This window comes from Bidens hawaiensis, unplaced genomic scaffold (genome assembly GCF_021521415.1).
Source record: "Bidens hawaiensis isolate Kalapana, Puna unplaced genomic scaffold, B.hawaiensis_p1.1 tig00005780_1, whole genome shotgun sequence".
In the NCBI taxonomy this organism is placed as follows: domain Eukaryota; kingdom Viridiplantae; phylum Streptophyta; class Magnoliopsida; order Asterales; family Asteraceae; genus Bidens; species Bidens hawaiensis.
Window position 1 is genome coordinate 582,581 of NW_027491379.1, and position 15,813 is coordinate 598,393.

The 15,813-nt window shown below is 37.9% G+C and overlaps 2 protein-coding genes and 1 pseudogene across 3 annotated transcripts in view; 1 reads left to right on the forward strand and 2 right to left on the reverse strand.

The window, feature by feature from the left end:
- The first annotated feature begins 245 nt into the window (after positions 1-245).
- On the forward strand, positions 246-2,296 carry LOC143630624 (hypothetical protein At1g04090-like; annotated as a pseudogene). The gene is made up of 2 exons (XR_013153209.1): positions 246-583; positions 724-2,296. The product of XR_013153209.1 is annotated as a hypothetical protein At1g04090-like (transcript).
- A 4,324-nt stretch (positions 2,297-6,620) lies between these two features.
- Positions 6,621-15,813, reverse strand: part of LOC143630670 (disease resistance-like protein DSC1) — a 31,165-nt gene continuing 21,972 nt past the window's right edge. Inside the window, exons 5-6 of the mRNA XM_077099619.1 lie at positions 9,423-9,795; positions 6,621-8,818 (exon numbers count right to left, since the gene is read on the reverse strand). Coding sequence (XP_076955734.1) covers positions 6,621-8,818; positions 9,423-9,795 — 2,571 coding nt within the window. The remainder of the gene's footprint in view (positions 8,819-9,422; positions 9,796-15,813) is intronic.
- LOC143630622 (disease resistance-like protein DSC1) lies at positions 9,817-12,205 on the reverse strand. The gene is made up of 3 exons (XM_077099589.1): positions 11,270-12,205; positions 10,887-11,168; positions 9,817-10,800 (listed from the first exon to the last, which is right to left on the reverse strand). The coding sequence occupies exons 1-3, from the start codon at positions 12,203-12,205 to the stop codon at positions 9,817-9,819; spliced, it is 2,202 nt and encodes a 733-aa protein (XP_076955704.1).

The window sequence follows — 15,813 nt, forward strand, 5'->3', positions numbered from 1 at the left end:
AAAACAGTCGAAACAATGGTTTCACGAGTTATTTACTAGTTAATATTCGATTTAAGGTTCTATTAAAAACAGTCAAAATATTGGTTTCACAAGAATTTTAATAACATGTAAAAGATAACTTGGTCAATAGGTATATGACGTTCACGTGCATTACTAGTTGGCCACGAGATTATCGGATGAAACAACAAATGACACAATTTACTGACAGGCCACGAGGCAACATAAAATATGGTCTACTTATAAAAATAAATATTTTCTTAATTAAATATTACCAAAATAATATTATAATGTATTAATACTCTAATCAAAATCAAACCACTTTACTAAATATGCTAAAAGAAATACATAAATAAACGCCCATACACCTTTTGTATTTGGCCTTTGTTTCTTCTTCTAATAATATTATGATTGACACAAGGGTCATTTGTTGTTCACCAAATCTTTTTCCTTTCAAACATGCATATCTTCTCAATCAACACTATGATCCTCTTCTTCTTGTTCATCATCATCTTCAATGGATCGGCATTGGCCGATCCACCGGACTCCTTCCGGCTTCCTTCTTCTCTACCCAAATGGCCTCCAGGTACCGTTTTATGTATCACATTCAAAAATTAAACTACGTGTAACAGTTCTCAACATATTTTTGGTTCTGAAACATACACTTATATTATATATTATATATTACATTATTACTAGTATTATATGTTTAGTTTTTGGTTTTAGGTGGAGGTTTTGCTAGTGGAACCATAGATTTGGGAGGGTTACAAGTGAGTCAAGTAACAACATTCACCAAAATATGGTCCACTAATGAAGGAGGACCCGATAATCTTGGGGCATCATTCTACGACCCGAGTTCAATCCCATAAGGGTTTTCTAGTTTAGGATGTTATGCACAATCAAATAATATTCCACTTTTTGGGCATGTTATTGTGGCCAAAGATGTATCAAACAATGTTACAAATCCCACTCTTAGATCACCGATTGATTACACTCTTGTGTGGAGTAGCGAGTCTTTAGATATCGAAAAAGATGGTGAAGGTTATGTTTGGCTCCCTGTTGCACCCGACGGCTTTGACATAATAACTGGCTCGTCTGTCAAGCCAGATATTAATAAGGTTGGGTGTGTCCGTGCTGACTTCACGGACACACCAAATACGACGGTTGGTTTGGGAAATGAGAATGATTTTGATATTAATGGGTTGGGTGTTTACCGTTCGGTTGGTGGTTTTCGGGTTAGAAATGAAAGTATTGGAATTTTGAAGGGTGATTTATCAAATTCGATGCCGAATTTGGACCAAATTGAAGCATTGATTAAAGTTTATTCTCCGGTTATTTATTTTCATCCGGATGAACCCTACCTCCCCTCATCAGTCGATTGGTTTTTTCAAAACGGGGCATTGGTGTACCACAAAGGAAACGAGTCCAAACCGAACCTAATTGAAAGAAACGGCTCGAACCTTCCACAAGGTGGTTCGGACGATGAGACATATTGGCTAGACCTTCCACTTGATGGTCCAAGTAAAGATAGAGTCAAGAAAGGGGATTTACAAGATGCTTGTGCTTATTTCCATGTTAAACCGGTTTCGGGCGGACTATTTACCGATTTTGCCATTTGGGTTTTCTACCCTTTTAACGGACGAGCAAGGGCAAAAGTGGAATTTATTGATGTCTCGTTAGGAAAGTTGGGTGAACACGTAGGTGACTGGGAACATGTTACTTTAAGAATTAGTAATTTCAATGGGGAGTTAAATAGTGTATTTTTTTCACAACATAGTTGGGGTAAATGGGTAAGCGCTTCGGGTCTAGAATACCACACGGGTAATAAACCTGTTGTGTATGCCTCATTGCATGGGCACGCGTCATACCCAAAGCCCGGGTGTGTTTTGCTTGGTTCCGAAGGGGTGGATATTGGTGTTAGAGACGATACGGACAAAAGTGACAAGGTATTGGATACGGGTGTTGGGGCGGTGGTGGTTGCGACAGAGTATATGGCGAACGCGGTGGTTGAACCACCGTGGATGAATTACATGAGGAAATGGGGTCCCAAAATTGATTATGATGTTGATAAAGAGCTAAACAAAGTTAAGAAAATGATGATAGGAAAGTTAAAGAAAGCATTTGAGAGATTTGTGGAGACTGAAGATGGGCCCACAGGGCCTAAAGTAAAAGTGAGTTGGAGTGGAGATGAGACTGTTTGATTAGTTATAAATAAAATTTTAAAGTGGTTGATCAAACCTTAAAGGTACATCCATTTCAAGAATGTATGTTTTTCTATAACTAATATTAATAGAAGTATGATTCTAGTGAATTTGTTTTTATAAGCTTAGCAGGTTAACTTTTTTTTGATAGTTGAGTTATTTTTTAGTTACGTTATCGCACTTTTCAAATTTAGAGAGCCCTTTATGTCACAGGGCTGGCTCATGGGCCAGCGGAAAACATGTTAGGGCTTTAGGCCTAAACTTAATTAAAGCCTTCAAGTATTAACTATAATATATTTTTTTAGTATGTCGAGCCAACTTAAACAAATACCGTAGAAGAAACACAAGGACCATATGCATGGGTCGATTAAGTAGTGGAATATGTTGTGGGCCGTCTAAATTTGGATCACAGTCTTTGAACTTTGAAGTCTAAAGTTTCTAGTTAATGCTTAAAGTCGTAAGGCTCAAATAAATTCTAAAACACTCCTTAAAAGACTACAAATAATGGATGGTATAACTATAGAAGGCTTGAATTAACCTACATATGAACAATCGTGAGCTCACTTCAATTGACTCGATTTAAGTTATCGTACAATAATCCTTATCGTACAAAAACGTACGAGTATCACACTCAAGCCAAAAAACAAAACGCTCAAAGCCAAAAAAAGAGCTCAAAGCCAAAACACCAAAAACGATAAGTTGAATTCCAAACCCCGATACGCTCAAGGAAAACCTAGTTACGCTCAGGTCAAAAATTGATTCAATTGAAGATCCAGATGTGTTTGTTTGGATGACTTGATGATTAGTTTGATAAATTTCAAAGTTTAAATGATCACTTGCTAAATCAATTTGCCTAAAACAAATCCGTGAACAAAGGGAAGTAATGCTGAATTTTTTCCGGCGAGTTGTCGGACACTCGTCGTCGACGCCGGTGACTGTGACGGATGATTGTTGATGCCGGCGATGGTGATGGGGGAATGTTTGATTTAGGGCTTTTGTTCTTTTGAAATCCGCAAATATAGATGTTGAGTACGCTTTTGTATGATTATAATTACTGTATTCTATCTTAATATAAATATAAGTTACCCTAACTAGGGAAATATATAAGAGTACTATATGATATATGGATTAAATAATTTATGTGACCACCATTTGGAGCCTTACATGTATATATATTTAAGTTACCCTAACTAGTTAATGAGTGTTTTTGATAAAGTCTCAACTTAAATCAATTTCTAGCAACACTTCCGTTAATATCTTATTCATATTGTCAGTACAATACCTACTTTAGATTTTAACATAAAGAGTATTATGATGCATGGATTAAAGAATTCATGTGACCACTAATGGTATTCTACCGAGCATTAAGTTGGGACTTTAGTCAACATTAATTCGGTTCATTATGTTATTAGTATCAGTGACGGAACTTGAATAATTATATTGAGGGTTCAAAAATTTTAGATTAGTCATAAGTTCATATATATAAACAACCAAATTTTTATCACCAAAGAAAGACCATAAATCTAAAAAAATAACATTTTCTTACACATAAACGACAAAGAAAGAAAAATTACAACTGAGTAGAGGTGCACAAATCGGGTTCAAATGGAAAACCCGAACCGGTTCCAAACCGGTTTTTTCACACCGGGTTGTAAAATGGCACCGGTTCCAATCAAGAACCGGTTCGGTTTCCGACCCGAACCGATGCCCAGATATGCGAACTTTTAAGAACCGGGTAGGGTATGAACCGGAACCGGTTTTTACGTAAAAACCGGTTCCACCGGTTTTTTTTGAAATTTAAATATTATAGCCGTTAGGAACCGGTTCCAACGGCTATATAGTCGTTTTTGACCGTTGGAACCGGTTTATTAACTATAAATAGGTTATTTTCTTACTATAAATAGCAAGGTTTGTTTGTTTACTTGTTAAACAACTTCCAAAACTATAAAACACACTCCAAACCACAATTAACCTTAAACCGACAACAAATGGCAACCAATGATGACGTTGTTATGGTGATCGAAACAACAAGATGCCCCGATGTTTGGGTTCATTACGATTTGTGTCTCATGACCGACTCACATGAGTTGGCACGTTGCAAATATTGCTCGAAGTTTCTTAAAGCAGGGTCCAACTCGACATTACGAAAACATACGAATAAGTATTGTCGAGAGAAAAGAAGATTGGAAGCTAAAAAAACGGAAGTGGGAGAGTCGTCCGGCTCTACAACCCAAAAATAAGTATTCCCGGATTAAAACGACGGACTTTGTTTTTTATGTTTTAGTTGTTATGTTTAGTATCGTTTATGTTTTAATAATGTTTGTAATAGTTATTTTTTAAATAAATAAAATGTTCGTCGTTATTAAAAAAGTAACAAAAATTAATCATGAGTAACAAAAGTAATTATAATAAAACAAATCAAAACTAAATATTAGTTGAACAAGTTACAAATAATTTTACCAAAACAAATAATTACAACTCTTCTTCGTCTTCATTCTCGTCTTCACCCTCGTCTTCGTTATCGGAAGAAACCTCGTCCTCCGCCTCCTCATCATGAATATGACGCTCTATTGGTATTTCGTCTTCAAAGTTCGCCTTGTGTTGTACACGATCCACCGCATCCAAATGGTCCTTTAGGCAAATGCAAACCTCTAGAGACTCGGGAGTTAGTTTTGTTCTTCGCATAGATAACACCCTCCCACTAAGAGAAAAAACCGATTCGGAAGCAACCGTTGAGGCTTGTACGGCAAGCAAATCACGAGCCATGGCGGATAGAATGGGAAATTCGTTTTGTTTACCTTTCCACCAAGCCAACAAATCAATATTGCGAATTTCGTCGATCGTTGCGCCCTCAACATAGTTTGCTCCACTATATCGACCAAGTTCGCTACTTGGTGTGTTTCCTCTTTGCCTCTTAGATGCCGATTCACGAATCCCATTCATCAAGTTTATAAGTGGGTCATTGCACGGCCTACTAGTTGGAATCGTGCTTTAATATTGAACCACATAGTTTGCAACGAGCCTTTTGATAACCTTCGTCATCCACAATCAAATCCCAATTCTTCCACATGTCTTGGTTGCGGTTATGGTTGAATACCGTAACAACCCTTGGGTCCTCCGTAACAGGAACGGGGGCAACAAAAACACTCTTCTTAGCCTTGTTGTTAGTTTTTTTGATGGGTGCCATAATAATATTTAGTTGGATGGTCGGGTAAAGGAACGGGTTTGCTAAAGGAGTAGTATTTTAGTTTGTTTTTGAGTTTGGTGGTGAAACAAGTGATGGAAACAAGTTATATATAGGTTTGGGCATCAAAAACCGGTTCCAACGGCTATATTACCGTTGGAACCGGTTCCAACGGATCTATTGTCTCAAAAACCGGTTCCAACGGCTATATTACCGTTGGAACCGGTTCCAACGGCTAATTGGTGTCTAAAAAACCGGTTCCAACGGCTATATTACCGTTGGCTAGTTTGACTTTTGTTTGACCCTTCAAAAAAAACCCGTCGGAACCGGTTTTTCCGGGTACGAACCGAACCGGTTCCAACTAAGAACCGGGTAGGAACCGGGTTGGAACTGGTACTGACATACAAATAGGAGAACCGGGTACGATTTTCGGGTACAAAAATACCCAAACCGGGTATTGTACCAACCGGGTTGGAACTGGAACCGGTTCCGGTTCGGTTCCACCAGTTAGGTTCCGGAACTGGTTTTTTTGTGCACGTCTACAACTGAGCCCGACGACCTTTAAGGTCTTTAATCAAACTTTTCACAACATCAAACATAAACCAATGGAAATAATATATTATTGGTTTGGCACAAACCTTTTAGTAAAGAAAAGATAAATGACTAGTGATGATGAATTGATTATTCTCTTCCCTATTTTGCTAATAGCTGGTTTCCAGTTTCAAAATCTAAGAAATCAATCGGCAGGCCGGCAACTTCCCTAGTACTCCTGTCATATTATTGTTTTCATTGATTTTTTGGGCTCTCAAGTTTCAAATAAGGGCTTTGTTTAAGATGGGGTCAAATGGATACATCATGGACTTATAAATTTTGGGTTATATACCTAGTTCTAGGCCCAAAATCAGGGGGGGGGGAGGTAGAGGTGCACAAAAAACCCGAATCCGGAACTGGACCCGAAAAAAAAGCGGATGCAGTTTTTTATACCTGGGTTTTTAATACCTGAATTTAAAACTTTGAAATCCGAAGAACCCGTCCCGAAGAACCAGAAACCCGAAGAATACCCCAATTATCATACAATTTTATGTAAGGGGCATGTGTAAAATAATGCTAAACACTTGTTATGAAAACTGACATATTTACCAGCGAACAACACATCAAAAGTTACCTTTCCATGAAATCAGCCCTTTGCAAATCAACATGATCTAGCGTTGCTTCTGATAGGCAGATGTGATTGTGGCTTATAATTCCAAACTTATTCCTGCCTTGATTATATCATCATTTACTGTATCAGCATGCCTATTCATTTCTTCAATAGTCACCGACAACTCATCCATCTTCTTCACAGCAGTATCTATTTCATGCCACACAAGCATTTTATCAACAAAAAAAGACCCTTCCGATTGGGACTTCAATTTACATAGAAAAGACTTAATTTTGTTCTTCACTTCAGATAGACGAAAATCAATGCCCAAAATATCATTTTTAACCATCCGTCCGATCTCCATTAGAGGACTCTTCCATGAAAAGCACCGGTATAAATGTAACCATAAACAAGTCAAAGGTTTCTCTTCAATCAACCACAAGGTATCGAAATCAACCATATAAGCAACCATCACACTTAAAACGCCTGTAACAAGTCCACTTGATACTCTGGCCAATACCTTCACGAACTTCAATTCTGAGATCTCTTCATCAAACTGTCTTGTGAAACCAACTGTTTGCTTACATACATATGCCAGCGATCTCATAAAATCACCAGAAAGCGTAAGACTTCCATCACCATCAAGATCCAATATCACCTCTTCTTCAGAATTCTGGTAATCATCGTCTTGTCTACAGTTTACCACAACTTCCTTCAATCGCAGCATCGCACCCAACCCGCTTTTACATTGGCCTTTCAGCAAGCTTACAAAATCATTGTATAGTCGAGATGTTTGAATGCAGAGTTTATGGTAGTCATTCACTAACTGAAATAACAGTGAATGATGCCTCCATTCTTCCTTGCATTCCCTTAAGACCGTGAAACCTTCTTGGTTGATTGTGTGTAGACATGTAATTACTTTAAGGACGGAATCCAGGGAATATACTCGACCTCCTATGGAATAGGGATTAGAGATTATTCTTACTATACTGTTGATGTTGCCATGTATGATTGAATGACAGGAGAGGAGGCTTGAACTGTCAGCTTCTTTTTCTTCACATGGATGTATATACCACTGTAAACCAGTGTGAATTAGAGATAAAGTTGCTCGATACATAACGGTCATCGCCTCACTCACAGGACTTTCAAATTGTTGTTCTTCACTGGGCGGCATCAACCGAACTCCAGTGACAGACAACTGTAAATTACTATCTACAATAAACTGATTCAAAGTAATGCCCACCTCCTTTATATCAAGGCTATACAGATGAGCCTGCCTACGCATATCTTCAATGGTCACTGAAATGTCATCCATCATTTTCTCAAGCTTATATAATACAATCATCATCTCTTTCTCATTCTGGTGAGTAAAATAAGCAAACGTAGCCATCTTGATCTTCAATTCATGTACAACATTTGCACAATCCAAAAATTCCCAGATTTGCAACTCCCTTCCATAACTTCCCTTGATAGCAAACCATTCATCCTGCTTGTTTAAAAGACTATGGATCAAATGCAACCACATAGAATATGAGCTTGCACCTTTCATCTCTTGCGATAACTTGTCAGTACACATATATGTAGCCATAATACTAAAAATGCTTGCAATTGTGATACTAGATACTTTCGCCATTGTTTTCACTGACTTGAACTTTTTAACGTCTTGGATCTCTTCATTTAAGTGTCTTGAAAAAGCAACAGTTTGCTTATAGAAAAAGGAAAATGTTGTAATGAAATCATCAAAAAATCTGAGACCTTCAGAAGCTTCAAGATCATTAAGGTGTTCTAACATCTCTCTATAACTGTAATCATTGTCTATTCTACTTTTTGCCAGAATTTGCTCCAATGCTAACTTTAAACTCAACCAGCTGTCATGTTTCAGCAACCTTAAAAAGCCATTATAAAGTTCAGAAGTTCCATGGATGATTCGATAGTAGTCATAAAACAAAGGAAACAACTCTGTATGACTCCATTCTTCTTTGCATTCACTTAAAACTTCTTGGTTGATTTCAATTAAGCTTTTAACAATTTTATGCATGTCGACCAAAGCGTAGTGTTGTTTTCCATAGTCACAGATGAATGTTGTGATATTCCTGGTGAGGTCATGGTCGTTAGAAGACTGACAGAAGCGGAGAAATGGTAAAGCTTCACTAGGATGCTGTGCAGAAGGAGAAAAGGTAGCTCCAAACAGATGGTGCACCACACCAGTTGTAGAAGCTTCAAGTTTTTTCAGCTGCATAGCGTCTTCCTTATGGATAAAACGCACTCCAAATTTAGTAACTTGTAATTTACAGTCTGCAATAAATTTATTCAGTTTTTCAGTATAATGCATCTTATTTTTTGGACATCATGTACTCCTTATTGATAATTGTTATTAGGGGTGTTCAAAATACCCGAACCCGGTTAACCCAAAAGAAACTAACCCACTCTTTCTCCTCTCTTAGTATTAATTGAACTCCTCGCGCCCTGGCTAGGACCTAAGCACCTCATAGCACAACACACTTTCTAAGACCATAACAACGTAAATTTATGTTAAGGTTAGGCTTCTTTGTCACATATAAAGATTATGAATAACTTCATGATTCACTCACATACATATTACAAAAGACAAATAAATTAAAAATATAGCATGGTGTAAACTGTAAACATTATTAAAAATAAAATGCATAGTTTTTCTTGGAATTTATTACTCAAAAAGTAAATAGTATTACAAACATTTTAGGTTTAATAATAAAGTTTTCTAAAGTATATACTCATGTGCAAAAGGCTGTGTTACTGATATCAACATTCACCCTGATCTCACAAAAAACTAAATGTGTTTTCTCTTAAAGTTGCATTAAATTTCATAATAATCATTGACAAATTTTATGTGATAAATATGAAATAAGTTGTTACTGACCTTGTGGCTCCACGCTAAACGAAAATTTAAAGCTGTTCTTTTGACCTGAATCTAGAGTCCTTTGAAGGTCATCTGCTCTTGTCCAATAGAAAACCAATTGGTTCTCCAATTCGGCTGCCAAGAAGCTTATGGGGACAGGAATTCGCCAATGGTTTTCACCAACATGAACATGAGCTGTTACCATGTATTTAGTTTCCGTAGCAGCATCAATGTGGTGTAAAGCTACAACAGCGCATATAGCAACTCCAATCCATGGTCCTTCAAGGGTTAAACTTTCATCAGCTCTTAACAGCTCGAAACTTGACGGTAATTCACTTCCAACACCAACAATCTCAAATACAGCTTCTGGTGTGATCCAATATTTTGAACGTAACTGCAGAAAGTTTGAATATAATTAAAAGAGCAAACAAATTGGGGCAAATGGTGATTCCACACTACATAGTTGAGAGAGAGAGAGAGAGACCTGAAGGTAACTATTTAATATTCTTTCTGCCAGATGACTGCCACTTTCATTCTCAGCTACTTTAGGACAGTTCAAACAGGAGACCATTGGACTAATATAGTTGCTTGCAACATGAAATTTAGACACATCTACCTTTTTTTCTGAAACAATATAATTAAATCTCATCTGAAGTCCATAATTAAGACTGTCTTTAGTTACTATCGAAAGTTTTGGTAGTGACTGAAGCCTCTTGCAATTATTCAAACAAAGCATTCTCAGATTTGAGAGGAGACTGATGTTGGCGGGCAGAAAGACTAAATTATTTCCAGATAGATCCAAATATACTAATCGATGTAATAAGCCGATACAATCAGGCACCACTGATAGCTTGCAATAACTTAAATCAAGCTCCCTTATACCAGATATCACATTCATCTTTGAAAAAAGAAAACCTCTGCCTTGGGATGAAAGCTCACATCTATGGGCACGTAGGAGTCTTAATTTTGTCAGGTAATGAATGGACAAGGGAATCGCTTGTATAGAAGTTTCACTTGCATCAAGCTTCCTCAAATTATACAATTCTCCTGTGCTTTCTGGTAAGTTCTTGATGTTAGTTCCATCTACATAAAGATGCTCTAAGCACTTCATGTTATCTCCAAACTCAGGAACATATTCAAGATTTGAGCAACCAGAGAGAATGAGTGTCACAAGAGCTTCCATTTCCATTTTGCTTTTGCCAAGGTTCTGAAGATGTGTACACCCACTGAGATTTACGAATTCTAGCCTTTTGTGAGAGAGAACTGATCCGTGTAGCTCTTTCAGTTTTGTGCAGCCTTTAAGACTTAATTTCACAAGTTTTGGTGTTGATGACAAGTCAGGTATTTTGGTCAAATCCCTTGAGAAACTAAGATCAATAGATCTCAAATTAGGCAGATCCTGTTGAGCGAAAAAAAAAACATTGTAAGATTTCTAGCTTGTGTTTACTTCAAATCACGATTCACGACTATACAGACAATACTTACAAAACTTTTTTCCCATAGCGTTTCAAGTTGGCCAGCACGCATTTCAAGTTGAAAAATATGTTTAGGTTCAAACATTGAAGGCAAGGACTTCAATGAACAACCATACCATTCCAGAATTCGAAGATCATTAGAAAGATAACTAAGACCTTGGGGAAAGTGTATATTACTGATTCTGAGAAATTTTAGTTTTCTCATCTTTGAAAAACAGGATGAATCATCAATGCAATCATCCACTTTAACCTTATGTGACTCCAAGTTAATAATTTCAATTGTTCTTGATTCCTGGTATAAACAAACACAGCAACATTATGAGCCACTATGTAAGCAAAGTTTCTTACTAGAAAGAACAGTTTATCGAATTTGTGGAAAGCCATTAAGCAAACCTCTGGTTGGGATGAGAGGATATCCAAAACTTCTTTAAGATACTTGATGGCGATTTGTTTTCCATTGCATTGTTGTGATTCCTTACGAAGAATTTCCCAGCACATTTGTTGGAGCAGATCATGCATCCACACACAATCATCAAAATTAATAGTTAAGAGAAACTTGTTTAGTAGATCAGGAATTCCACACTCAGGGTACAACCCAACATCAGTTAGTATATCTTTTACCAAATCTATGTCTCTCCCTTTTACGAAACATGCAATATACATGAAGGTAAGCTTCTGATCTGTATCTAGTCTATCATAACCTACTTCAAGTCTTCCAAGAACTTCTTTATGTGGATATTTTTGAACTTTTTTCAATATCTCATTCCAATATTTTTCCTCTTTTCCACATAGAAGAGAACCATAAACAGTAAGAGCTATTGGAAGACCGCCAGTATACTTCACAATATCATCAGACAGCTTTTCATAACCACGTGTAGGATGTCCATCTCCAAATGCTGAATGGCAAAAGAGACTAAGAGCATCTTCACCATTCAATTCTTCACACATAAATATTTCGTTTACTTTATGTGCATTCAGCAAATCTTTATTTGTGGTTGTTACAATGATTCTTGTGCCAGGTCCAAACCATTCACACCCACCAACCAAATACATAAACTGATCTGCATGATTCACATCATCCAAAACTATCAATACATTCATATCATGTAGCTTTGTCCTCAACAGAGTTTGTCCATGTTTAACACTTCTCACAGGTATGCTTTCTTCCTTCAAAACATCATCAAGGATTTTTTGTTGTAACTTACATAAATCACTATTATGGTCCTTGGAGATGTCCTTGATGTTTTCAATAAAGCTACTTTCTTGAAATTTATTTTGAATGACCTGAAAGACAACTTCAGCCAAAGTAGTCTTCCCAATCCCACTCATCCCACAGATCCCTATGAAACGAACTTCACTAGACTCTATGTTTAAAATTCTAATAACCTCATTTACTCAATATTCGATTCCCACTAGACCTTTGGTATAATCTACTGGCGATGCATCTTGCATTTCCTGTAAGATTCTCTTTAAGATTTCTCTTATGATTTCCGATTCCTTCCTGCAGGTAGTTGGAAGAATCGTATCAATTGGCATTAATATACACAACTTCTTTCCACTTTTGGGAGTGACGGTTATTTCTATTGCATATAAAAGATGACTTTTGTCAATCCAATATTTCTTCTAAGGGGGTGTTTGGGATTCCTTATTTTCATTAACTTATAACTTATAAACTTTTTGAAAAGTTTATAAGGTGTATAAGGTGTTTGGCAAACCATAAGGCCTTATGGATTTTAACTTATGGAGAAGACAAAATAAAAAGGTTTTGAAAAGTTAGGAATCTCTAACTTATTAACTTAATGGGTTTGATTTACCTATTACACCCCTCTAACCCTCAAAACCCATTACACTCCTTTTAAAAAAGCGTGTCCCTTTTAGTCAATTTGGTTTCCCCCAACACATAAGCTAATCCAAACATTTTTTTACAAACTTCTCTAAAAATTTCATAAGTTTATAAGTTCTTTTTTAATAAAAAGTCCTTTTGCACTTAAATAAGCAATCCCAAACACACCCTAAATTAGCTCTATAATAAGCCATTTTTACAACAACAAAGAAAGGTGGTTTAAACCAGATATATATTCTTGAAGAAGTACAAAAATCTTTCATATAACTATTATTTAAAAGAAATTTACATATTTGATTAATAACATGTTAATAAAACACCCTACCTGTCTTGTGTCACATGCCATCCTTTGATATTCCCAACTTTTGTGAAAGCAGATCTCAATGCTGCTACTTTCTGTGGTGTAATTTTAGGATCTGCTTCATAGTTGGCAAACCCTTGTTCGAAACAGTTGGCTTGACGGCGAACATCAGAGGGAGGCACATGATAGAAAACAGGAATAACAATCAGCCTGCCTCGCTCCATGCAATCCACAACCTTTGTGATTTCCTCCAAACACCATTTTGAGGTTGCAAAATTACTTGAGATAATTACTATGGCAAATCTTGATGCTTGTATAGCCTCTAGGAGCTCGGGAGCAATGGAATCCCCAGCATCAAGTGACTCTTCATCTATGAAGGTTTTGATGCGTTTTCGGATCAAGGCATCGTATAAATGACAGATCCTGAGACGCGCTACTCCATCATGGAAAAGTTAGTTTTGTCACTAACACACGCGTCGCGCAAGCTTCATAGATATTTTAATGGTCATCCCATTGAAGTTCTGACTGGTTACAACATCCAGCAAGTCTTGCGCCGTCCCGCGCTCTCAGGAAGGCTGACAAAGTGGGCGCTGGAATTAGGAGAGCACACGATCTCCTATAAGCCCCGTCCAGCAATAAAGGGACAAGTCTTGGCTGATTTCATTGCCGAGGTCCCCGAAGGAAAAATTGAAGAGGCTCAGCGCGAGCCAAGGACGAAGAAAATGTGTGGAGATTATTCACCGACGGAGCTTCAAACAACGAAGGATCCGGCGCAGGCCTCAAGTTGGTGGATCCAGAGAATCAGGAATATACTTACGCCATCAGGTTGGACTTCAAAAGCACCAACAATGAGGCTGAGTATGAAGCCCTGCTGGCTGGCCTGCGCATCGCGCAAAAATTCGGAGTTAAAAATCTAGAGGCCCATGTTGATTCATACTTGGTAGCAGCACAGGTCAATGGCCTTTATGATGCCAAGGAGAACACCATGCCTCTATATCTAGAGCAGGCGAAAAACCTCATCGAGCAATTTGACTGCTTCAGTGTAAGGCCCCGAACCCGGTGACCCTACTTTAGCGTCGGATTTACTCATAAACACAGTTCTTCAAATCAGAGTTTATTAAAACTTTTCGCGGAATATAAAACGTCAATCATTTGTTACAAAACATTAAATCTTTTCCTTGATACCATAACACCAAAACTTTATATTTAAAACATCTTTACTTCTTTCTTCAGATGCCAGCCGTTCAATCCATGCCATGTGCCATCCTCATGCTAACTCTATAATCAGCTCACCTGCGTGCATACTAAAAGTCAGCTACGCTGAGTGAGTTCTAGTTAATCACATAATCATACAATACATTCTTGCATTTCATACTTTTATTCTTTCATACTTCTATACATTCATATATTCATACGTTTTAAAGAGCCTTTCGCCCTATAACCTCACAGATATTATAAGGGTCTGGTCCCTAACATCACAGATATTATAAGGGTCTGGTCCCTAACATCACAGATATTATAAGGGTCTGGTCCCTAACATCACAGATATTATAAGGGTCTGGTCCCTAACATCACAGATATTATAAGGGTCTGGTCCCTAACGTCACAGATATTATAAGGGTCTGGTCCCTAACGTCACAGATATTATAAGGGTCTGGTCCCTAACGTCACAGATATTATAAGGGTCTGGTCCCTAACATCACAGATATTATAAGGGTCTGGTCCCTAACATCACAGATATTATAAGGGTCTGGTCCCTAACGTCACAGATATTATAAGGGTCTGGTCCCTAATTTTCGAATATTAGAAGGGTTCGATTCCCTCTTCGTCACCATACAACCATACATCATACCTCGAGTATTAGTAGGGCTCGGTACCCTTTTCGTAACCATACATTATCATTTCTTTCTTCTATTATCTCTATCATGTTCATACACATAAACATACATATCATACTTACCTTACACATAGTGTTACAACCTGACAGTACGTGCAATATCCGAAGATCGTTCACGTACCATCAAGCAATCACTCCTATATATCATATCATTCACATAAGGCATACACTTATCTCTTAGGATAAGCGTATTAACAAACATATCGAGTATGCACACAGCCCCGAAAACATAACACATAAATGGGGCTAGAAACTCACCTGAACTCTGCTTCTGTTTCTGATAGCTGTAAATCCCTTCTCTTAACTGGGCTCGGCTGACTGAACAAGTTACACGTATCAATTAACTATCACCTCTCATAACGTATTTCTATCTTTATATTTCTATCTTTGTATGACCCACAACGAACGGGGGTCCGGGGGCAGCGCCCCTGGCAGCGGGGTCTAGGGGCGGCAGCCCCTAGCAGGGTCCAAGGGGCAGAGCCCCTGGCTGGGGTCGAGCTGCCAGGTCAGCTTGGAAAAATTTTATTTCCATTAACTGTCTTAACACATTTCCCATTAGGTTTTTAATTTATTTTCTAAACGAACTTCACTTCAGGCGAAGTTAAACCTTAGGCGAACTTGGCTTCAGGCGAAGTTAACCCTCGGGCGAACTTGGCTTCAGGCGAAGTTAAACCTTAGGCGAACTTGGCTTCAGGAGAAGTTAAACCTTAGGCGAACTTGGCTTCAGGCGAAGTTAAACCTTAGGCGAACTTGGCTTCAGGCGAAGTTATCCTTAGGCGAACTTGGCTTCAGGCGAAGTTAAACCTTAGGCGAACTTGGCTTCAGGCGAAGTTATCCTTAGGCGAACTTGACCGTAGGCGAAGTTAAACCTTAGGCGAACTTGGCTTCAGGCGAAG